At 32.7% G+C, this 26,868-nt stretch overlaps 1 protein-coding gene across 1 annotated transcript in view; it reads left to right on the top strand.

Moving 5' to 3' along the window:
* Positions 1–26,868, top strand: part of LOC134718316 (uncharacterized) — a 71,162-nt gene that overhangs the window by 23,867 nt on the left and 20,427 nt on the right. The window contains exons 6-9 of the mRNA XM_063580811.1: positions 1,022–1,099; positions 15,827–15,902; positions 22,254–22,496; positions 22,981–23,469. Coding sequence (XP_063436881.1) covers positions 1,022–1,099; positions 15,827–15,902; positions 22,254–22,496; positions 22,981–23,469 — 886 coding nt within the window. The remainder of the gene's footprint in view (positions 1–1,021; positions 1,100–15,826; positions 15,903–22,253; positions 22,497–22,980; positions 23,470–26,868) is intronic.

The raw sequence follows: 26,868 nt of genomic DNA, 5'->3' as shown, positions 1-26,868 counted from the left end.
ACAAGAAAAGTGACACTCCACAGTAACATAATATGTTAGCCTTTTACTTGTGTGTCATAGTGGTTTTCAATGAAGCACATTATAGAACAATGATATTATTATTCATGTGAATCGAACACAAAGCACGAAAAATGATACTCTGCAGTAACATGTGTCAGCCTTTTACTCATGTGTCATAGTGGTTGTCATAAAGCTAGTAGTAGAATAATAATACTCTCATTGTCAATGTGAATCGAACAAAAATCACGAATAATAACACTCCACAGTAACATATGTAAACTTTTTACTCATGTGTCATAGTTGTAAATAAAGCAATTACTAGAATAATATTACTGTCATTGTCAATGTGAATCAAACAAAAATCACGTGAGTAAAGAAACAATCCCAGCTGTATTTTGCAGAATGTATTTTAATATAACAGTTGTACCAGTAATATGAGATTTTTCATATGTTTCAAATATGTAGAGTTAGTAGAATCCCTTACACTCTGTTGTTACTTATTACAAGTTAATGACACAGACAAAATTAAGTGTAGTTTCCAGACAGATTGTTGAATTATCATAAAGATAGATTGATTTCTCGTATTTTATTTGGTTTTAATGTGATATTTTACATACTGCAATAATTTCTTTAACAGTAAAATCTCAAATACTATTCATTGATTTCTTTATAATGTTACTTCATATTTGTTGTTGGTTTAGGTTCACTGTTCTTTATGTCAAGTATAAATAAGACTATTCTGCATTGTATAAATAAAATTGATGCAACAGTTACCTATTACTTTATTGCATTATACATGTTATAAAGGTAACATTAGTGCAATAATTTACCTATTATTCATCGTTTTGAATTATACAGGTAACATTAATGCAACAATTACCTATTATTTATCGTTTTACATTGTACATGTTGTATAGGTAAAATTTATTCAACAGTTACCTATTATTTAATGTTTTATAGTTTTTGAAATAAAAGATATATATGTGTATAATTAATGAAAGATTATTTGATTGTATTTCAGGGTGAGACTCCTTATGATCTGGCAATATCAGGGTATGGTTCTGAAGAGGAGAAGAAAGAAGTGATAGACTTCCTTAAGGTAAATAGTCTTGTCTTACTTTAAAAGATATTTACAGATTATGAGAGACAAAACAGACTTGGTACAAAGAAATTACAATTAAACATTTGCCTGTAGTTTTCAATGTCATTGTAGTAATTGTTGTCAGTTAACAATGTAAGTTAGATTTATGAGTTTGACTGTCCCTTTGGTATCTTTCGTCCCTCTTTTTTTGACAATTCCAAGCTTGTTGCCTGATATACATGTTGCCATATGTGAAAGACAAATGTTTAAAATCTGTGTTCTGATCTGTTGGATGTCTCTTATTTTTAGCTCAGCTGGCCCACAGGGCCAAGTGAGCTTTTCCAATCACTTGGCGTCCGGCGTCATCCGGCGTTGTAAACTTTTACAAAAATCTTCTCCTCTGAAATTAATGGGCTAAATTTCACCAGACTTGGCCACAATCATCATTGGGGTATCTAGTTTAAAAATTTTGTCCAGTGACCTGCCAAACCAACCAAGATGGCCGCCATGGCTAAAAATAGAACATAGGGGCAAAATGCAGTTTTTGGCTTATAACTCAAAAACCAAAGCATTTAGAGCAAATCTGACGTGGGTAAAATTGTTTATCAGGTTAAGATCTATCTGCCCTGAAATTTTCAGATGAATCGGACAACCCATTGTTGGGTTGCTGCCCCTAAATTGGTAATTTTAAGGAAATTTTACTGATTTGGTTGTTATCTTGAATATTATTATAGATAGAGATAAACTGTAAACCGCAATATGTTTCAACAGAGTAAGATTTACAAATAAGTCAACATAACCGAAATGCTCAGTTTACCTCTTTAGGAGTTATTGCCCTTTATAGTAAATTTTTAATCATTTTTCGTAAATTTTAGTATTCTTTTACAAAACTTTTCTCCTCTGAGACTACTAGGCCAAATTTAACCAAACTTGGCCACAATCATCTTTGTGGTATCTAGTTAACAAAAATGTGTGGCGTGACCCTGCCAACCAACCAAGATGACAGCCATGGCTAAATATAGAACATAGGGGTAAAATGTAGATTTTGGCTTATTACTCTTAAACCAAAGCATTTAGAGCAAATCTGACTTGAGGTAAAATAATCTATTAGGTCAAGATCTATCTGCCCTGAAATTTTCAGACAAAACAGAAAACCTGTTGTTGGGTTGCTGCCCCAGAATTAGTAATTTTAAGGACATTTTGTAGTTTTTATACGACCGCAAATTTTGAAAAAATGTTCGTCGTATATTGCTATCACGTTGTCGTCGTCGTCGTCGTCGTAGTCGTCGTTGTCGTCGTCCGAATACTTTTAGTTTTCGCACTCTAACTTTAGTAAAAGTAAATAGAAATCTATGAAATTTTAACACAAGGTTTATGACCATAAAAGGAAGGCTGGTATTGATTTTGGGAGTTTTGGTCCCAACATTTTAGGAATTAGGGGCCAAAAAGGGCCCAAATAAGCATTTTCTTGGTTTTCGCACTATAACTTTAGTTTAGGTTAATAGAAATCTATGAAATTTTGACACAAGGTTTATGACCACAAAAGAAAGGTTGGGATTGATTTTGGGAGTTTTGGTTTCAACAGTTTAGGAATTAGGGGCCAAAAAATGCCCAATTAAGCATTATTCTTGGTTTTCGCACAATAACTTTAGTTAAAGTAAATAGAAATCAATGAAATTTAAACACAATGTTTATGACCACAAAAGGAAGGTTGGTATTGATTTTGGGAGTTTCGGTCCCAACAGTTTAGGAATTAGGGGCCAAAAAGGGACCCAAATAAGCATTTTTCTTGGTTTTCGCACCATAGCGTTAGTATAAGTAAATAGAAATCTATGAAATTTAAACACAAGGTTTATGACTATAAAAGGAAGGTTGGTATTGATTTTGGGAGTTTTGTTCCCAACAGTTAAGGAAAAAGGGGCCCAAAGGGTCCAAAATTAAACTTTGTTTGATTTCATCAAAATTGAATAATTGGGGTTCTTTAATATGCCGAATCTAACTGTGTATGTAGATTCTTAATTTTTGGTCCCGTTTTCAAATTGGTCTACATTAAGGTCCAAAGGGTCCAAAATTAAACTTAGTTTGATTTTAACAAAAATTGAAACCTTGGGGTTCTTTGATATGCTGAATCTAAAAATGTACTTAGATTTTTGATTATTGGCCCAGTTTTCAAGTTGGCCCAAATCGAGGTCCAAAATTAAACATTGTTTGATTTCATAAAAAATTGAATAATTGGGGTTCTATGATATGCCAAATCTAACTGTGTATGTAGATTCTTAATTTTTGGTCCAGTTTTAAAATTGGTCTAAATTAAAGTGCAAAGGGTCCAAAATTAAACTAAGTTTGATTTTAACAAAAATTAAATTCTTGGGCCTCTTTGATATGCTGAATCTAAACATGTACTTAGATTTTTGATTATGGGCCCAGTTTTCAAGTTGGTCCAAATCAGGATCTAAAATTATTATATTAAGTATTGTGCAATAGCAAGTATTTTCAATTGCACAGTATTGTGCAATGGCAAGAAATATCTAATTTCACAATATTGTGAAATAGCAAAAATTTTTTAAATAAGAGTTATCTTTCTTTGTCCAGTATAGTAAGCAAGAAATATCTGCAATAATTTTTTTTAATTGGAGTTATCTTTCTTTGTCCAGAATCAACTTAAATCTTTGTTATATACAATATACAATGTATATTCACTTTTTACTACCAACTGATAAATTTAAATAATCTTTACCATTCAGTGATAACAAGCAGTTTTTTTACATCTTAATATTTTATGATGTATTTAAATGAGTAGTAATTGTTGCAAACTCCATTAGAATATTTTAATTGAAATTAGTTTTGGAATAAGGGAAAGGGGGATGTGATTAAAAAATTGGGTTCAATTTTTCTCATTTGAAATTTCATAAATAAAAGAAAATTTCTTCAAACATTTTTTTGAGAGGATTAATATTCAACAGCATAGTGAATTGCTCTAAGAGAAAACAAAAAAACTGAGTTCATTTGAATACATTCATTCTGTGTCAGAAACCTATGCTGTGTCAACTATTTAATCACAATCCAAATTTAGAGCGGAATCCAGCTTGAATGTTGTGTCCATACTTGCCCCAACCGTTCAGGGTTCAACCTCTGCGGTCGTATAAAGCTACGCCCTGCGGAGCATCTGGTTGGTTATTATCTTGAATATTATAATAGCTAGAGATAAACTGTAAACCGCAATTATGTTCGGCAAAGTAAGATCTACAAATAAGTCAACATGACCAAAATTTCAGTTTACCCCTTAAGGAGTTATTGCCCTTTATAGTCATTTTTAACAATTTTCATAAATTTTTGTAATTTTTAGAATATATTTTCCACTGTAATTACGGGGCCAAGTTCATTATAGATAGAGATAATTGTAGCAAGAAGAATGTCCAGTAAAGTTAGATCTACAAACACATCATGATCACCAAAACACAATTTTGTCATGAATTTATCTGTGTCCCTTGTGTAATATGCACATAGACCAAGGTGAGCGACACAGGCTCTTGAGAGCCTCTAGTTTTATATGCAAGTCAACATTTTGACGGGACATATTATGGGATACAAATGACCGGTGTCTGTCCGGCCAGGGATGATTCTACTATATAGTTTAGGGCCGCTGAGCGGCCCTGAATTCCTCCAGCGGCACCAAACAATTGTGTGAAAATAAAATTCCCAATTCAGAATTTTTTTTTCCGGAACTGTTTCCGTCACGGATTTAGGCAATTACAATTTTCCCCATTTGTCTTCAAAGTGTTTTAAATTCCGAATAAGAATGATGTAAACGGAAGATTGCTAAGATAAGTTATGTTATCATAATTGCTATTATGTGGTTATCTGAGACGTTTCTCAATACCTTTGTTCTCGTAAAAGCAGACCTATAAATGAAATAGGCTTTTACGAGATCAAATATTCCAATAGCATTTTCTTTAATTAAATTGAAGAAAATGCTATGGAGGTATTTGATCTCGTAATCATTTTCTTCAATTAAATTGAAGAAAATGCTATGGAAGTATTTGATCTCGTTAAAGTATATCGATAATAGATGCTTTTTGTCAAAATGTGTCACGTGAAAGTGGACCTCAACAGGGAGTAAAACTTATAAATTTAATGGGCGCCGATCTTGTAAAAGCAGATCTCCCAACAGAACCTATAATATGTTTATGAAAAATATAAATCAATATTTCTGTCTGGCTCTCAAATCAAAAGTCCCAGAGGGTGATTTAGGGGGCCGCCCCCCCCCCTCCCCCCCCCTTTTTGGGTAAAAAATTTGGTTGCTTATATAGGGAATCACTGAAGCTTGACTGGAGCGGGTCCCCTATTAGGTCAGTAAGTGGGCCCCCACTTATGAACATTTCTAGATCTGCCACTGAATCCGTCTGTCTGAGCATTTTTGAAAATACATCATTGTACAATGTACATGTTGATAGATCATTCATGATTAAATAGTATATCCACACATTATGGAACAGGTGAAACTTGATACAATTTACGTTTTTACAGGAAAATAATAGTATTTCATCATAGAATTTATGCGGAAAAAAATTCCCAATTTGGAGAAAATTCCCAATTTTGATGGTGAAGGGACCCATTTGAAAACAACTGGAATCATCCCTGAATAGCCTTTCAAGACGTCATAATTATTTGGACTACCTGTATCCTTGCTTGAACATTTCTAGATCTGCCACTGAGTCCTTCTGTCTGAGCATTTTTGAAAATACATTATTGTACAATGTACATGTTGATAGATCATTCATGATTAAATAGTATATCCACACATTATGGAACAGGTGAAACTTGATACAATTTACGTTTTTACAGGAAAATAATAGTATTTCATCATAGAATTTATGCAGAAAAAAATTCCCAATTTGGTGAAAATTCCCAATTTTGATGGTGAAGGGACCCATTTGAAAACAACTGGAATCATCCCTGCCGGCGTAAACATGTTGCACCATAACTTGAGAACACCTTATTTAAATTTCATGAAACTTAAAATAAAATTGAGAATGGAAATGGGGAATGTGTCAAAGAGACAACAACCCGACCAAAATAAAAAAACACAACAGCAGAAGGTCACCAACAGGTCTTCAATGTAGCGAGAAATTCCCGCACCCGGAGGCGTCCTTCAGCTGGCCCCTAAACAAATATATACTAGTTCAGTGATAATGAACGCCATACTAATTTCCAAATTGTACACAAGAAACTAAAATTTAAATAATACAAGACTAACAAAGGCCAGAGGCTCCTGACTTGGGACAGGCGCAAAAATGCGGCGGGGTTAAACATGTTTGTGAGATCTCAACCCTCCCCCTATACCTCTAACCAGTGTAGAAAAGTAAAAGCATAACAATACGCACATTAAAATTCAGTTCAAGAGAAGTCCGAGTCTGATGTCAGAATATAGTTGTTTCTTATGATGGTCAAATGATCTGTATACTTTTTGGTGAAAATAAGATTTAAACTTTATGAGTTATGGCACTTTGTAACTAAAACAGTGGTGTGATTCTTTTTCACATGTAGCACCGTATCTCAAAAACGATTCTTGATTATTGCTTGATTATTGCTTAAAACTTTACACACGTCTTAGTTACATTAATCTTAATATCTGTTTATCACTTTTTGGTGATGATTCAAAATTTCATAGTATTTTGTAAAAAAGGGGGAGTTTTTTTTACATGTTGCGCCGTATCTCAAAATTAATTTATGATTATTGCGTAAAACTTTACACACCTCTTTGTTATATTTATCTAAAGATCTGTGTACTTTTTGGTGATGACTCAAAATTTTATTTTGAGTTATTGAGTATTTTGTAAAAAGGTTCTGTTGTAAATAGACTATTTTCATATTACTGACTCTTGACTCCGGATATATGTTCCATTTTTGTCTCGCCTGTGACGAAAGTCGTAGAGTGAGACATGTGTATTACTATCCGTTGGCGGCATAAACTATTTGTATAAAACTTTATATTTCAGAAGGTAGAAGACCTGGATGCTTCATTCTTTGTATGCAGATACCTTATGTTAGGAAGTTTCCCTCTGTCATATGTCCATTGTCCTTGTCCTCATGTTCATGGTTCAGCGACTGCGTGAAAAAAAATTGAATTTTTTGTTATGTGAATTTCTCACTTATGAGTAAAAGGATAACTATATTTGGTATATTAGTCCATCAGCTAGTTCTCAAAAGCGCGCTAGTTAAGGAGTTTGTGTTACACCCCAGGGTACCGCGATTTTTTTTGATAGAATTCAACTTCATTATCTTATTGATAAAATACAAGGTGTTAGACTAAAAAAAAAGTGTCCAAAAGAGAATTAAAAACGTCCCTTCCAATGGTCCCCTCTTTTAGCAATCACAACTAAGTAATTAAGTCTTTCCACTTTTCTGTGGAAAGACTTATTGTTTTTCTTCTGATTATTATTTTTTTTTTTTCCGCCAAATTTTGTTCTTGCGATAAATGTTTGTTTCGCAATATGTCGCTTAGATATTTCTCAGATTGTATCGTATTGTTTTTCGCTTTTAAATTTCACCCTGCTAAGCCGAACCATTTTCTTTGTAAGAGTTATCTCCCTATTAACTGTTTGTCATCTGTGTGCATCTCCTTCGTAACAAAAAATGATAGCGACAAAATGCTTTTAAAAAAATGTTCGTTACATCCTCATTAATATATGGCGTATTTGGATCGAAGCGATTCGATGAAATTTTATGGGAGTTATCTACCTTTACGGAATAAATTTTTCGGTTTGATTTTTCAACACATAAACCGTTAACCGTATAACCCTGGAATGTTTTTATTTGAGTCCCCTAGGTCCTAACTTAAAATATGAGGTCAAGGTCCAAGGTCAAGTTCTCAATTGTGACTTTTGCTAGTTTTTGCATTTTCTCCCTCACTTTGAGAGATACATATGAAAGAACAAGTGCAAAATGTCTGCTTAATTGTAATGAAGATATGCTACATTTAGTCTTATACAACTAAATGGCATCTTATAGGAGTTGGTGCCCCTGAAATGTCTTGATATGAGGTTATTTGATTATAACTTCAAGTAAATTCATTATAAAGACATTTGACCTTATACAATAAGTTAAGTGACAAAACACCTTGAAAAATGGCTACCGGAAGTGACCTTGAGAAAACCGGAAGTAGCTTTTTTTGCAGTTTTTTCACATACAAGTACTCAGAATCCATATATTTTGTCATATATATACATAAACTGATGACTGAAGACTAAAAATGACTTCCAACAAACCGGAAGTGACCAATTATCTCCAATTCTACATACAAAAGTATATAGAAACTATATATTTTTGGAATCAGTGTGAAAGAAGCCATCAAATGAGACCGGAAGTAGCATATTATCTCCCTTACATCACTCAAAAAGATAATTAAGCCATTATTTATCTCATCAGTATGAAGAAACTACCTTCTTATCCAAATTTCTTTGCTGTGGAAAGACTTTCAATTGTTCTCTGAACAATTGGTTTTTAATTTTTAATTAAGTTTTTTAATACAAATCGATTAAAAAAAAATAAAGTATAGGTTTAAACAACTAAAACAGATACAAAACTTATCATATTAAATGTAACATGGAAGATTTTTTGTTTAAAAAAAATGTTTTTTACATTACAAACAATCCGATTTTTTGGGTTCAAATTAAGGCATATTTTCTCCTTTCGTAAAGACATTCGTTATACAATTACCCGTTTTAGTTAATTAAACTTGAGAATTAATCATTATGCAATGTTTAAATCATTTGCAGTATTTATTTATCATCTAAAATATGAATTATTTAATAAAATATATGTACGTGCAAATACTCGTGAAATACCGGAAATCATCAAATTACCGTCTTTGATTCAGTATACAACATGTACAATGTATTCACACAATAGCATTATCAATTTGCAACTGAAAACAAACATTTAATTGTCGATTTATGATGTTTTTGTGAGTCAAGTTATTTTATATAGTAAATGTGTAACGAAATATTTATGAAAAAAATACAAATTAAGGTGATTTTTTTTTGCGTTCAAAAAAGGTGCACTCTATCGAACTCAATAAAGGTGTGCTTGATAACATTTTGTGTTTTAGCTATAAAGTGATTGACTTTAGATTGTTAAGTCATTCATTCGACAAACATCGCTTTGAACGAACGTCAAATAGTCAGTTGTAGGGTTTGGCAATACTTTTTACTTTCTTAGGTTTCTTAGAGATACAAACAAATGGCTTTGTTGGTTTCAGTTAAAATAAAGATTCTGATAAACGTTGTTTGATAAATGCACATGAAAGAGCTTCAATATCATTAAAATTTCGAGAATTGGTAAGAATGGCTAACCCTGAAACATCCACCCCAAAAGAACTCAGAAAAACTCCAATGAAGCGAGTCGAAACTGATGTTTTGAAACTGTTTCAGACACTGCAAAGCTGGCCAATTCCATTGTAACATCTGAGCAGTTATATGGCTTGTTCTCGAGTTCTGTTGCTTCTTCGAAATTAATGTGCGACATTTTTAATGCGTATGAAAAAGGTAATTTTGCTTCAGAAATTTTCATTACGGAACGGCTTATTCAAAAGTCAACCGATATCTTCAAAACACTCAAAAGAAAATCATTGCTTACATATTCAAAAAAGGAAATAAAATGCAAGCAGTTAATGGCTGATAAGAACAACAAAACATTGAGAGCAGATGAAAAAAAATGTCGCCTGCTTGTCATATCCCAGACAAGTTATGCGATAGGTTCTCTAGTTTGAATTAGGCCCTCTTCCAATGTCTCTTTTTTTTTTGCAAACTTTGATGGTACACATGTAATGAAAAATAAAAACCTGTCCTGTAAAGGCTCATTCCTAAGGAAAGTATATGTGGATATTTGATGACATGGCAGTTATTCAAACCATAACTAGGATACCAAGCACTTTTTTTGATTTGGCAATTGTTATTTTAAAAACCATTCTTTAAGTTACGAAAAGTGGTACTGCATTGATTTTGTCTCTGAATAGTTTCGCACAATATTCATAACGAAATTAGAACGGCAGGTCCTTGGGAGGGCAAATCATTACCATAAGTTCTAAACCATAACAATTGTGTTCTTGGGAATGGAAGAAATGTTTGTTAGTTGGGGGAAACAAAGTTGCTTTTGTTGAATTCTTTTGTTTTGAAAAGAGTAAACAATCCTATAGATGTACACTTGAATGTATTGATTTATCTGTATCACAAGGAAGTATGTGCCACAAAATATATGTTGAAAATGAAATAGCGTAGAATGGTTTTAGGTTATAATTAAACAGGAAGACTCCGATAAAAAATGTTTCTTAATAAAATGCAAAAACAAGCAGCTGACAAAGGTTACGACTCCATTGTTAAAAAACCTTCTGACACTGTTGTGGAAGTATGTGCTTACTATTTTCACAGTTGCATATCAATTCTAACATTGTAAGTCTGACAGATACATCCCCCAAATGCAGATTATTAAATGTGCAATCAATGTGTGCAAATTTGGTGAGAATGTTTGTAGAAAACTGCCAGGATTTTTCGCCAATACAGGTTGTGATTCAGTAAGTGTTTTGTCTGGTACAAAAAAGGCAAAACATTCGGCTTTTTTAAACGTTATGTGGAGTTTTTAGAAGGTCTATTCCATCTTGGTGAAACCTTGGAAGAGGTTGGCGAAGAGTTGTCAAAACACTCGAGAGGTCTTCGTGTTCTATATATGGCTAGGAAATTAAAAATATCGATAAATAAAGATCAGAATATTTTGAAATGCAAAAGATGCAATGTTAAAGCACATTAAACAAGCAAACTTTCAGACGAAGATTTGTAAATCTGCTTTTAAACACAACACTGGTCTGTTGCCAAACAAATATGGTTGGATTGTTTAGAGCGGTTTAATCAGTATCAATTTTCTAGACCAACCACCAGCGTTAGATGCTTTGGTAATTCTGATGTGCTGTTCGTGTAAAGCTGGTTGAGCCAAAAAAGATGTTCATTTGTTCAACAAGGTTTATCCTGAACAGATAGCTGTATGTTAATGCTCGAAAGCTTGTAGATATAAGCATTATCAAATCGTTGATATTGCTAATGATGACGACAAAGATAATGGAAAAGATGATAATGATATTTCGGTAGATGCAGGTGACTAAACTGATAATGATTCTATGGATTGACCTTATGTGTGACCTTAAAATGTGGTGATGCGGTTGTTAAATTAAAAAAAAATTAGAAATCTAGAAACCCTGACAGTTTTGTGTGTTTTAATATGTGAGTTATTTCATGAATGCGATGTATAAATTTGTGAGAGAATCATGCATTTCTGATTGCCTATGTTTGTGTTTGTCGTTGATTCTATGTTTTTGTTTCTTACCTTTAAATTTTTTTCCAACAGGCTTTATATACTTATGCTATATGTTTCAATGTGAAAAAATATACCATTTAATCAAGAAAATTAGTACGTATGCTTCTTTTCATTCAAAATCATGACTTTTGGAAATTGACTCTCTCCCTTTTTTTCTTGGTCCTCTACGATTTAAAAATTAATTAAAAATTAGCCTGCGTTTTAATAAGATATGATGTGTTCCATTTAATAAAAAGTATAGTACTGAATACTTGGTTATTTTTACATTTTTCTGTAATAATGTGCAAAACAAAACTTTTGATATACCCTGAAATAAGTCACCTTTTAACCCCTTTTGGACACTTTTTCAAAAGTCTAACACCTCTTAAAATATTCTTCAGATATTACTCTTTAAATTTATGCAAAAAAATTGCGGTACCCTGGGGTGTAACACAGAACTGAATTTTTGCCCTACCAGCTGATGGACTATATGGGTTCCTTGCAACGTCTACATGTCCGTCAGATAGGGGTCACCTGACCTCCTCCTCATTTCATGGATCAGTGATCAAGGTTAAAGTTATGTGATTAGGTCCATTTTTCAGATACTATAAGCAGTAGGTCAGCTATGTATGGTGTATAGAATGATTGTAAGGGGTACATCTGACCTTGACCTCATTTTCACGGTTCATTGATCAATGTTAAGTCAACAATACTTGGTGTATGGATTAATGATTGTAAGGTGTACATGTCTGACTGGCAGGTGTTATTTGTCCTTGACCTCATTTTCATGGTTCATTGGTCAATGTTAAGTTTTAGTGTTTTGGTCTGTTCGTCTGTGCGTCTGTTCAGGTTAAAGTTTTTGGTCAAGGTAGTTTTTGATGAAGCTGAAGTCCAATCAACTTGAAACTTAGTACACTTGTTGCTTATGATATGATCATTCTAATTTTAAAACCAAGTTAGTCTTTTGACCCAATTTCACGGTCCACTGAACATAGAAAATGAAAGAGGGAGTTTCAGGTTAAAGTTTTTGGTCAAGGTAGTTTTTGATGAAATTGAAGTCCAATCAACTTGAAACTTAGTACATTTGTTCCCTATAGTATAATCTTTCTAATTTTAATGCCAAATTAGATTATTACCCAATTTTTACAGTCCATGGAACATGGAAAATGATATTGCAAGTGGGGCATCCGTGTACTTTGGACACATTCTTGTTTGCCTTTTATCTTAAAACTATATTAGACAGATAGAAAATTAGCTAGACAAAAACGATCAGCAAAGCAAAATCTACAATGAAGACAATATGGAGGAAATGGTCAGACGACTCCTTTTTGGAGTTATTGCCCTTAAAAGATGATTTTCACCTTTTTTTGCGTTTTGTCATAAATGATAGAAAATTATAATAGATAAAGATACACTTTAAATCACAAAATGATCAGCAAGTCAAGATCTACTTACAATTTAAATTTTGCCGATATAGTTAAATAGACTGACTCTTTATAGGAGTGATTGCCCTTAAATGAGAATTTTGTTTATCTTCTTTTGTGTTTTGAGCAAAAACTAAAGAAGTTAGATAGAAAGTAAACAGGCTAAATGATAAGCAATACAAGATCATCTAAACTGATTTTTGTAATGAATTCTATTCTTGTCTACAATGTTGGAGAGTGTCAGTTGTTGAATATGCACATAGACCAAGGTGAGCGACACAGGCTCTTTAGAGACTTTAGTTAAAAGTTATCTAGTAAATAAATCTAGTTAATCATGCAGCCATATTAATTTTTATGGAAGGAGAAGTATTTAGATATATATTGAAATTCTCAAAACAGAAAGTGTTGTTCAACATGTCTAACAAGAAAAAAAAAGATATATATATATATATATATATAAGTGTCTAAGAATGTAACTTTAACACACTAATGAGTGTTATAAAATTAGGTGTTATATTTTATATATTATTCACGCAATATTTCGCTAAACAAATTAGCTTCATCGGGCGTGTGCATCTATCAAGGTGAAATCGGATGCATGACAAAAAATATCTTTGTAGCTTGAGCTACACAAAAGTTTAACATATTGATTAATGATCTGTATAAAACAATTTTTTGCCGTTTATTGTACATAAACAATTTTTTCAAAAATTAAAACAAATAGTTGTTTTAGTTAAATAGAAGTAAAATTGATGAGTTATTCCTTTGCTTTCGGGTAGAACTGTTTTTCATCCCTCTCATTAAGTCCATCAGGTTCAAGAGTACGTAGCTGATGCATCCAGAACCTTTCTCTCTTTTTTCTCATTTCTGAGTCCCAATTTTGGTTTACCTCAATTATTTGAAAGGTGATATTTTCAAAAGTATGTCCTGTTCTTAAGAGGTGTCTCGTAATTGGACAGTTTCTTCCTTTTGTATAAAACGACCGATGATTGTTTAGTCTGATATTAAATGATATATATATATATACAACTCGTCTAAACATCAACCCAACAATGTTAGATCTGTCAATTTGCTTTCGCAAATTTTTGGTTCTTCCCTCGCCGGGATTCGAACCCATGCTACTGTGATATCGTGACACCAAATCGCCTGCACTGCAGCCGTCCCGCTAGACCACACGACCACCTACGCTCTCAAAAAAAGAGCTTTCGGTGGGCATATGTTACCTTTCCACGTCAGTTTTAATCTAGCGGCGTACTACAGTACATGCTATATAAGGCATGAAGATGTTATATATATATATATATATCTGTCATTTGTGGATAGATGTCTTATTGGCAGTCTTACTCCAGATATCTATAGTTTTATACCATATTCATTATATATGTACCGGTATTAGAATATTCTTATTAGTATATTAGTAATACTTTATAAAACAAATTCTCTTAATTATAAAATAAATATGTCTCCTGTCTTACACACTTGATAATATATAAATTAATGCATAAATATATTGTCTAAATTTTTTCTTCACTGTAAAAAGTTAAGAAGACACTTTAAATATCACTATTTTGAACTAAATGTGCATACACACTTATTCAAAATGGTGGAAATTCTAATGCAATGTACTTACCAAAAGATGTTTCCATAAATATTTGTTAAAACATCAATCTTCCTAAATCCAAAAGTCATGCCATCAGAAGAATACACTGCACTATTCAATGTCTAAACAGTTATTAGTAAACATTCATTGTAAAATTCTTATTTTATTCATGATAGCTAGAAGACATCTTTGCTTGCCATGTGCATGCTCGAGCCCAGTTCAAATTTTAACTTTGATTGAGGTTTTTTAGGGTATTGTGACAGTGTGATCCCTTTAACATTTGCTCCTAATAATAACTATTTTAATTACCAAAATCTTGAATATTTGATCTTATAATAAAAAAATACTGTTTGTTTTTTTATTTTTATGTTATGAGTTATAGTTAAGTAAATACCTGAAGAAAAATATATAAAAACATGTGCTTCCCTTAATTTTGCCTCAAACTCTGTGTACATTTACAATACAATTTCCTGTCTTCTTGTACTTTACACATGTACACAGAGATAAATTGAAAACAGATGGACCACATAACATTGATATCACCAGCTCATATTTCTAATTGCTCAAATTTTGCTCAACTTTTGCTCAACTACATGAAAAGTTAAATCAAAGATCAATTGCTCAACTTTTCTTCAACTACCAAAAAAAAAAAATCAAAGTCTGAATGCTCAACTTTTGCTCAACTATATGAAAACCAAAGATCAAATGCTCAACTATATGAAAACCAAAGATCAATTGCTCAACTCTTCCTCAACTTAATGGCCAGGTTCAGTTGAGGGCCAGTTGAGCGACATCTATCAAACATACAGTGCTTGACAAGGTTTGAGTTGAGCTATAAAATTGAGAATGGAAATGGGGAATGTGTCAAAGAGACAACAACAGCAGAAGGTCACCAACAGGTCTTCAATGCAACGAGAAATTCTCGCACCAGGAGGCGTCCTTCAGCTGGCCCCTAAACAAATATATACTAGTTCAGTGATAATGAACACCATACTAAACTCCAAATTGTACACAAGAAACTAAAAGTTAAAATAATACAAAACTAACAAAGGCCAGAGGCTCCTGACTTGGGACAGGCGCAAACATGCGGCGGGGTTAAACATGTTTGTGATATCTAAATCCTCCCCCTATACCTCTAGCTAATGCAGAAAGGTAAACACATAACAATACATATTAAAATTCAGTTCAAGAGAAGTTCGAGTCGGATGTCAGAAGATGTAACCAAATAAAGCTGCTCAACACCTAGCCCTTAACTATTTTTGCTTAAAACAGCTAGCCCTCAACTGGCCCTCAACTTTTTTTTCTGTAGGGGTATTAAACTATTTGACAAGTTTTCACATGGGACATGATAGTCTATAGCATATTTTTCTTTTGTAGACTGTCATGTCAAAGACATCCCCAGAAGTAACTCCTGACACCCATTTACAGGAACCTGCAGCACCAGTAGTTGAAGGTAATTATCTAATGTTAATCATTCAGATACCGGCTGAAATGATTTATAATTACTTGTTTCTAATATACGGATATTTGTTGTCCCAAGTACATCCATACTTTTCTGAGAGTATTGCCACAGTGGGATATAGCTGATCTGCCTAAGACAAGTAAATGGATGTTTTAAGTTCTGCCTACAATAGTAGAGGGTCATGATGTTTTCTGGTTTGTGCGTCTGTCCCAGTATCAAGTTAAAGTTTTGAAATAAACATGTAGTTTGTGATCACATCAACTTGAAACTTAGTTAATATATAACTCAAGCAATTGAATATTTGATTAAAATTGAGAATGGAAACGGGGAATGCGTCAAAGAGACTTCAACCAGATCAAAAAGCATTAAACAGCCCAAGGCCACCAATTCGTCTCGAACACAGCGAGAAAATCCCACACCTAGAGGCTGCTTTAATGTATACAAGTTCAGTGAAAATTGATGTCTCACTAAAATAAACTATCAGTATTCACAAAGTGTGGATTAATAAAATAAATTAAGTTAAAAGACAGGATATCACATACTTATGTATTGAAGGGTTTCTTTGCAAGTACAAACTGATGGACGCCACTAGTGGATCAATAATTGTTCTCATGGACGTTTGGTAAGATTTTTTTGCTCTATCTGCAATTTCATGTTTAATGTTTTTAATGGATTTGTGTTTGTCTTGATGTTGATTCTTATGCGAATAAGAGGAAGTTGAATTGCTGAAAACCAGCTATCGGCTTAACTGGATTATACAGAATAAGTAGTTTTTTGGCATATTAATGCATTGACACATAGACAGACAGACACATTGATCAGTTGACCTATTAATAAATTGACATATTAATCAATTGACATATTAAAACATTGACAGATCATCATCTCAAAATTGAGGTATCAAAAGAGTATCAAATTCAAACATTGACACAGACATATTGACACATTGACCAGTTGACAAATTAACATATTGACATATAAATACATTGACAGTTCTAAAGCTTTTTACACATCAACACCTTGAAAGATCAACGCTTAAACAGACTCATATACTGACACATTGACATATCCACACTTAGACAGATCAACACAATAACAGACTCATATATACGTCGACACATTCAGGCCTCTACAATAACTTTTTTTTCAACTTGTCCGGTAGGACAAGTACATACCAAAACTTACCTGTCCCAATGAAATTGTTACTTGTCAAAATTTTTTTAACTAAAAATAACCTTTTTAAATTCTAAGTTGATCAAAGGAACAAAACGGATTTAAATAATAGAATAGAATTTGATGAATTTCTTTTGAAAAAGATTCAAAAATATGAGTCAAGTACAACTGAATCTAGTCATGTCACAGGACTTAGGTTCTAGTTTTCACCAATGCCAGTCTCATCAGAATCTAAACATTAGGCACCATCTGATAGCCTTGTACACTCATTGGATTTTTTTTTAGTTGAAAAAAGTTTTATTCAAATGCAATCAATAAAAAGAAGATGAGGTCTGATTGCCAATGAGAAAACTCATATGGTATTTATTAAAAAAGAACATAATAAGGTAAGAAAATGAGATACTGATTTGTCTTGGTCCCAAATTGTCTCCTGTCTTGCCAAACTGTCTATCAATCATGTCTACTAAATATGTGTCCTACGGTGCCAAACTGTTTTAAACTTCGAGCTAAACCTGTCCAGGTGACAAACTGTACTATAAAGTTACCTTATCTATAAAGCGCAGCATTGATTCGGATCAGTAAGACTGGTTTCCGAGAATAGTATACTTTTGACCTGTTAAAAAGTACCTGACAAAGAACCAGTTTAAAATTATCGATTGCAAGTCGAAGAAAAAGGTTTTGCATTTGAATAGACAGAATACAGAAACCACGTGACAGAAACATGTCAAATTAATATTTGTTTTGTTTGTTTGTTGTTTATAATTATACTTTGTTCATTAAAGTTGGATGAAGTTTCTTTTCTGCAGAATAATTGTACTTGTCCAACCTTTTTTCCCTCTGGTACCGGACAATTGGACAAGCGTTATTGTCGAGGTCTGCCCATTGCTATATTGACACACTGATAGATTAACACTTTTACAGATTCATACATCAGCACATTGACATATCGACAAACTGACAGATCAACACGAAACAGACTCATCAATTGGCATATTGCTACACTGACAAATCAACACATAAACATATTCATACATCAACACATTGTCATATCGATACACTGACAAATCAACACTTGAACAGATGCATACATCAACACATTACCATATTGGCACACTGACAGATTAGAAAAAATAACAGACTCATATATCGACTCATTGACATATTGAAACACTGACAGATCAACACATCCACTGACTTATACATCAACATTTGATATATCAACACATTGACAGATCAACACATTAACAGACTCACACATCAACATATCAACACATTAACATACTAAAACATCAACATATCAACACATTAACATACTAAAACATCAACATATCAACACATTAACATACTAAAACATCTACACATTGATACACCGACACACTGACAAATCAACCCATTAACACTCATGCATCAAAACACTGACAGATCTACATATAACAACACTCATACATCAACACAATGACAGTGATACCTTGAGAGACTTAAAAATCAATGCATTGCCATATAAACACACTGACAGATTAACACATTAACAGATTCAAACATCAAACATTAATACACTGATATATCAATACATTAACACTCATACATCGACACATAAACATATTGACACACTGACAGATCAACACATCAACTGACTCATACATCAACATTTGATATATCAACACATTGATAGATCAACACATTAACAGACTCACACATCAACACATATACATATTGACACACTAACAGATTTAACACATCAACACACTGACATACTGATACACTGACAGATCAACATATTAACAGACTGGTACATCAACACATTGATATTTTAACACACTGACAAATCAACATTTACACACAATCAAACATTAACAAGTTGACATATTGACACACTGACAAATCAACAAATAAACAGATCCATACATCAGCACATATACATATTGACACATTGACCAACATAACACATTAAAAGATTCACACTGACAGATCAACATATTAAAAGACTCGTACATCAACACAATGACATATTGAACAGACACATTGACATATTGACACACTGACAAATCAACATATTACCAGACTCCCACTTCAACAAATTGACATATTGACACACTGACAGATCAACATATTACCAGCCTCCCACTTCAACAATTTGACATATCAACACACTGACAAATCAACACGTTAACACACATTTGTCATCATGCTGATAGATCAACACATTGAAAGGCTCATACATCAACACATTGACAACTTGACACACTTACATATCAACACATAACCTGATTCATACATCAACACATTGACATATTGAAACATTGACAGATCAACACTTTGGCACACATACATCATCACGCTAATAGATCAACACATTGATAGACTCATGCATCAGCACATTGGATATTGACACACTGACATATCAACACATTCCCTGACTCAAACATCAACACATTGACATATTGACACACTGACATATCAACACATTCCCTGACTCAAACATCAGCACATTGACATAATGACACACTGACATATCAACACATTCCCTGACTCAAACATCAACACATTGACATATTGACACACTGACATATCAACACATTCCCTGACTCAAACATCAGCACATTGACATAATGACACACTGACATATCAACACATTCCCTGACTCAAACATCAACACATTGACATATTGACACACTGAATATCAACATCTTACCAGACTCAAACATCAACACATTGACATATTGACACACTGACATATCAACACATTCCCTGACTCAAACATCAGCACATTGACATAATGACACACTGACATATCAACACATTCCCTGACTCAAACATCAACACATTGACATATTGACACACTAAATATCAACATCTTACCAGACTCAAACATAAACACATTGACAGATGAACACATTAACAGACTCATACATTGACACATTGACAGATCTACACATTAACAGACTGAAACATTTGCATATTGGCAAATTGACACACTGACAAATCAACACATTAACAGACTAAAATATTCACACGTCGACATATTAACACATTGACAGGATCATACATCAATACATAGACATATAGACACTCTTGACAGATTGAACCACAAACATATTGAACAACTCATACATTAACACATTGACATATTGACACACTGACAGATGAACACTTTAATAGATTCATAAATCTACACATGACATATCAACACATTAACATATCAACACATTAACATATCAACACATTAACATACTAAAACATCTACATATTGACACATCGCCACACTGACAAATCAACACATTAACATGCATACATCAACAAACTGACAAATCAAGACATACACATACTTCTACATCATCACACTGACAAAATCAACACATTAACAAATTCTACATCATCACACTGTCAAATCAACGCATTAACAGTCTCTAACATCCACAAGTTGACATTACGACACATTAACAGACTCACACAGCAACACATTTGCATATTGACACACTGACAGATGAACACTATTACAGATTCATAAATCTACACATGACATATCAAAACATCAACATATCAACACATTAACATACTAAAACATCTACACATTGATACATCAACACACTGACAAATCAACCCATTAACACTCATACATCAAAACACTGACAGATCTACATAGAACTAGACTCATACATCAACACAATGACATATTGATACCTTGAGAGACTTAAAAATCAAGGTATTGCCATATAAACACATTAACAGATTCAAACATCAATGCATTATCACACTGATATATCAATACATTAACACTCATACATCGACACATAAACATATTGACACACTGACATATTAACTAAAATTTCAGACTCATACATACACCTTGACATATTGGCACACTAACAGATCAACAAATTAACAGACTTGTACATCAACATGTAGACATATCAACACACTTATAAATTAACACATCAACAGATAAATTCATCCACACAGAGATATCGACAAACTGACATTTTAACACATTATCATGCAGACTCATACATCGACACAGACATATTGACACACTGAAATTTCAACACATTAAAATATTCATATATCAACACATTAACATATTAAAACACTAACAACTTAACACATTAACAGACTTCTACATCATTACAATTCTCACAAAAAAGGAGCTGATGATTTTTTTGTTGCATTTATTGACAGGCAACATCATATTTTTAAACGACTGCAAAAAGTTTTTGAGGTCGTATATTGTTATGACGTTGGTGGTGTTGTTGTCGTCCGAAGACACATTGGTTTTCGCACAATAACTTAAGTTTAACATGTTTAAGTAAATGAATCTTTATGAAATTTTACGATCAATACAACAAAAGAAAGGTGGGGATAGATTTTGGTACTAACAGTTAAGGAATTAGAGGCCAAAAATAAGCATTTTTGTAACTTCCAGACAATAACTTAATTGAACTTGTTTGTTAGTGTATGGATCTCTCTGGCATTGTACCACAAGGTTTTTTTGAAAAGTTTTTAGAATAGATTTTTAAGGTCTTTTACCACATTCATTTTGTGTCAGAAACCTATATAATTTCAAAAATTTTATCACAATCGAAATTCAGACAGCATCAAGCTTAAATATTGAGTCCAAATTTACCCAGATTCCATATCACAAAGGGAATGCTGGAATGACTCATACATACACCTTGACATATTGGCACACTAACAGATCAACAAATTAACAGACTTGTGCATCAACATGTAGACATATCAACACACTTATAAATTAACGCATTAACAGATAAATTCATCCACACAGATATCGACAAACTGACATTTTAACACATTATCATGCAGACTCATACATCGACACAGACATATTGACACACTGACATTTCAACACATTAAAATATTCATATATCAACACATTAACATATTAAAACACTAACAACTTAACACATTAACAGACTTCTACATCATTACACCAATCATTCAATACATAAACAGGCTAATACATCAACACATAGACATAAAGACATTGTGACATATTTAACACATTGACATTTCGAAAAGATGACATATCAACATATTAACCAACAAATGAGGAGAAATTATCTATGAGCATGATGAGTGTTTGTATGGATACATTTTTTTTTTCACAACATGAACAAATCAAAACTTTCCAATTTTTTTATTTTTTTTTAGATTCCATCGGAAAAGGGCAACAGTCTGCCATGTTAAATCGTTTATTAGGGAAGGGCAGCTATGAATCATTTGATATGAGATGCATGGTAACTGGCCAATTTTCTGTTGGGAAGTCGACTCTTGTTAAGCTGTTAGCTGGAGAAATTATACCTGATGGTCGACACCCGACAGATGGGATTTCTCTGGTAGAAGGTCGCTGTGGCCTAGATATTCTTACAAAAGAGTGGATTCTTGTTGATCCAGGTGAGAAAGGGCATAAGTACAAACATCTGACCACATTAAAAAAAAACTCTATTGCATGGACTGGGCTATCAGCAGACATGTTATAGCACTGATTTAAATTAGTTTCACATTGTAGCCATTTTTGTTTGCGCCTTCTTTTCACGCACCATATTAATTCAATACCAAATATTATTTTTGTATGAAAATCTTAACATCATTACTAATCTCATTAGAAAGATGTTAAGGTTTTTATATTTTGAAATTGAATTTAAATGTTTAAATTATGCAATGAATTAACATTTATTTTCCATAATCAATAATTTCATCAATCAATCAGTTAAAATATGACTCTCTTTAAAATGTGTAAATAGCATTATGTAAATGTTACACCTGATACGATATGATTCTTATCTTAATTCTGATTTTTCTTACATTCTTCACTTGATTTTGACAGCCTGCAGCTGTTTTGGGTTTGATTTACCTGATGTATTAAATATAATTTCAGACTCTGATAATGCCCTTGATGTTGTGTACCATAAGGTTTTAATGACCTCTCTGGAAGAAGAGGAGGAAAGTGAACTAACCAAAAAGATCATCAAAGCTCCAGAAACAAGCCCAACTGGTTATGCCAAAGCCACACAGTCCTCTTTGACCTCAGAACGGTCTGCAGCAGCCCAATCTCTACCATCTACGAAATCCTCCAATGTGCCTCACACGGTAAAACAGATGGAAAAGAAAATGAAAACAAGAATGACTAAAGAAGAAATTAGAAAGAAAATGGAAAAGGTCCTCAAAAGTGGGAAGTATAAAATGAAAGTTGGACGTCTTATCTTCTGGGATTTTGGTGGACAATACGTTTATTTAACAACACACCAGACCTTCATGACGTTCCGGGCATTGTTTCTTGTAGTATTTGATGGGAGCAAAGATTTGCATGAACAGGTCCCTGATGTGATGTGTTTTCCAGGGCAGCACATGACGCCAACGCCAGCAGGTAATGTGCATGTTATTTACACTCCGATAATGCAAACAGGATACATTTCTATAACAGCAAGGTGATAATTCAAAAAAACAATTGAAATTGTCTACATATTTAAGCCAATCTAAATGTTTACGTAACTTGTTTACATTGCCACTTTGAGCTTGTTACAAACTACAATATTAACCTCAATATGTCTCACTTTTTGAAACATTGATATGAGGTAAGACAATAATATTTATCAAAGATACCAGGTTTGAATTTTTGTACGTCGGAAAGTGCTTTAGATTTTTGAATGAGTAAATTCTTACAAAAAAGGAGCTGATGATGTTATCATAAGCATGAACAGAGTGTTGCATTTATTGACAGACAACATTATATTTTTGCGGTCATATATTGGTATGAAGTTGGCGTCGTTGTCGTCGTCGGAAGACATATTGGTTTTTGCACAATAACTTAAGTTTAAGTAATGGATCTCTATGAAATATTACCATAAGGTTCAATACCACAAAAGGAAGGGTGGGTTTGATTTTGGGGGTTATGGTACCAACATTTAAGGAAATAGGGGCCAAAAATAAGCATTTTTGTAACTTCCAGACAATAACTTGTGTGTTAGTGTATGGATCTCTCTGACATTGTACCACAAGGTTCCATATCACAAAGGAAATGCTGGGATTGATGTTGAAGGTAATTGCCTCAAAATTTTTGGAATTAGCGGCCAAAAAGGGTAAAAAAACATGCATTTTTCTAGTTTCAGGACAATAACTTTTGTGTAAGTGTATGGATCTTTCTGAAATCATACTACAAGGTTCCATATCACAAAGGGAATGCTGGGTTTGAGTTTTGGGGCAGTTGCCCTAAATATTTAGGAATTTGGGACCAAAAAGGACATACAAAAGCTTTTTTTCTAGTTTCCAGACAATAACTTGTGTTCAAGTGTATGGATCTCTTATTTTGTACTGCAATGTATTATACCACAAAGGGAAGGCTGGGATTGAGTTTGGGGTGATGAATCATAAGGGGTTCAAAAGAGTTGGGGGGGATTTTTTTTTCTGTTTTTTTTTTCTTTATTTTTTTTAATTTTAATTTGTTTATATCTGACAATGTCTGATATATATATATATAAAAGCAAATAATAATGATATGGCAGGAGATACACACCAAACAGGATATGTGAATTATTATATTAAGTATTGTGCAATAGCAAGAAATTTTCAATTGCACAGTATTGCGCTATAGCAAGAAATCTTCAATTGCACAGTATTGCACAATAGCAAGAAATCTTCAATTGCACAGTATTGTAGGTGTGATCTGACCTAAACCTCATTTTCATTTCATTGAGTTTTATTATTTTTGTCGAGCCTTCGACTTGAGTCGAAAAAGCGAGACTAAGCGATCCTACATTCTGTGGGCGTCGTCGGCGGCGGCGGTGTCCACACATATTCACTCTGTGGTTAAAGTTTTTGAAATTTCTTAAACTATACTGAATTTCTACCAAACTTGGACAGAAGGTTGTTTATGATCATAAGAAAGTATCCAGAAGTAAATTTTGTAAAAATAAAATTCCATTTTTGTCGAGCCTTCGACTTAAGTCGAAAAAACTAGACTAAGCGATCCTACATTCCGTCGTCGTCGGCGTCGTCGGCGGCGTCAACAAATATTCACTCTGTGGTTAAAGTTTTTGAAATTTTAATAACTTTCTTAAACTATACTGGATTTCTACTAAACTTTGACAGAAGCTTGTTTATGATCATAAGATAGTATCCAGAAGTAAATTTTGTAAAAATAAAATTCCATTTTTTCCGTATTTTACTATAAATGGACTTAGTTTTTTCTGTGGGGAAACAAAACATTCACTCTGTGGTTAAAGTTTTTAGAATTTTAATAACTTTCTTAAACTATCCTGGGTTTGTACCAAACTTGGACAGAAGCTTGTTTATGATCATTAGATAGTATCCAGAAGTAAATTTTGTAAAAATAAAATTACATTTTTTCCGTATTTTACTATAAATGGACTTAGTTTTTTTCTGCGGGGAAACAAAACATTCACTCTGTGGTTAAAGTTTTTAGAATTTTAATAACTTTCTTAAACTATCCTGGGTTTGTACCAAACTTGGACAGAAGCTTTTTTATGATCATAAGATAGTATCCAGAAGTAAATTTTGTAAAAATGAAATTCCATTTTTTCCGTATTTTACTATAAATGGACTTAGTTTTTTCTGCGGGGAAACTAAACATTCACTCTGTGGTTAAAGTTTTTAGAATTTTAATAACTTTCTGAAACTATCTTGGGTTTGTACCAAACTTAAATAGCAGCTTGTTTATAATCATAAGATAGTATCCAGAAGTAAATTTTGTAAATAAATAAATCCATTTTTCCATATTTTAGTTTTAAATGGACTTAGTTTTTCTGCGGGGAACCATTACATTCACTCTGTGGTTAAAGTTTTTAAAATTTTAATAACTTTCTTAAACTATCCTGGGTTTGTACCAAACATGAACAGAAGCTTATTTATGATCATAAGATTGTATCCAGAAGTATTTAAAAGTTTGTAAAAAATTACTTAAATTTTTCTGTAATTTACTTTTAAATGGACTTAGATTTTCTTACAATCATAAAATAGTAAGAAGAGGAATATTTTTATTGATTTTTTTCCTCATTGTTATTGAGCCTGCGATTTACAGCAACAAATAGGCGAGACACTGGGTTCCGCGGAACCCTTACAATTTTTTTCCGTATTTTATTTATAAATGGACTTTGTTTTTCTGCGAGGAAACATTACATTCACTCTGTGGTTAAAGTTTTAAAATGTTTAATAACTTTCATAAACTATCCTTGATTTGTACCAAACATAGACAGAAGCTTGTTTATGATCATAAGATAGTATCAAGAAGAATATTTTGTAAAAATAAATTTCCACTTTTCCGTATTTTACTTATAAATGGACTTAGTTTTTCTGCGAGGAAACATTACATTCACTCTGTGGTTAAAGTTTTTAAAATTTTAATAACTTTCATAAACTATCTTTGATTTGTACCAAACTTGGACAGAAGCTTGTTTATAATCATAAGATAGTATCAAGAAGAAAATTTTGTAAAAATAAATTTCCACTTTTCCGTATTTTACTTATAAATGGACTTAGTTTTTTTACCAGAAACAAAACATTCACTCTGTGGTTTAAGTTTTTAAAATTTTAAATTTTTTTTTTATAATGTTCTTAAACTATCCTCGATTTCTACCAAACTTAGACATAAGCTTGTTTCTGATCATCAGATATTATTCAGAAGTAAATTTTGTAAAAAAAAATTCACTTTTTCCGTATTTTACTTATCAATGGACTTAGTTTTTCTTCTAGTTAACATTACATACAGTCTGCAGTTAAAGTTTATACAACATTTATTAGATTCATAAAC

Source organism: Mytilus trossulus, chromosome 5 (genome assembly GCF_036588685.1).
Source record: "Mytilus trossulus isolate FHL-02 chromosome 5, PNRI_Mtr1.1.1.hap1, whole genome shotgun sequence".
Lineage (NCBI taxonomy): Eukaryota > Metazoa > Mollusca > Bivalvia > Mytilida > Mytilidae > Mytilus > Mytilus trossulus.
This window is presented reverse-complemented; position numbering and strand designations above follow the sequence as displayed.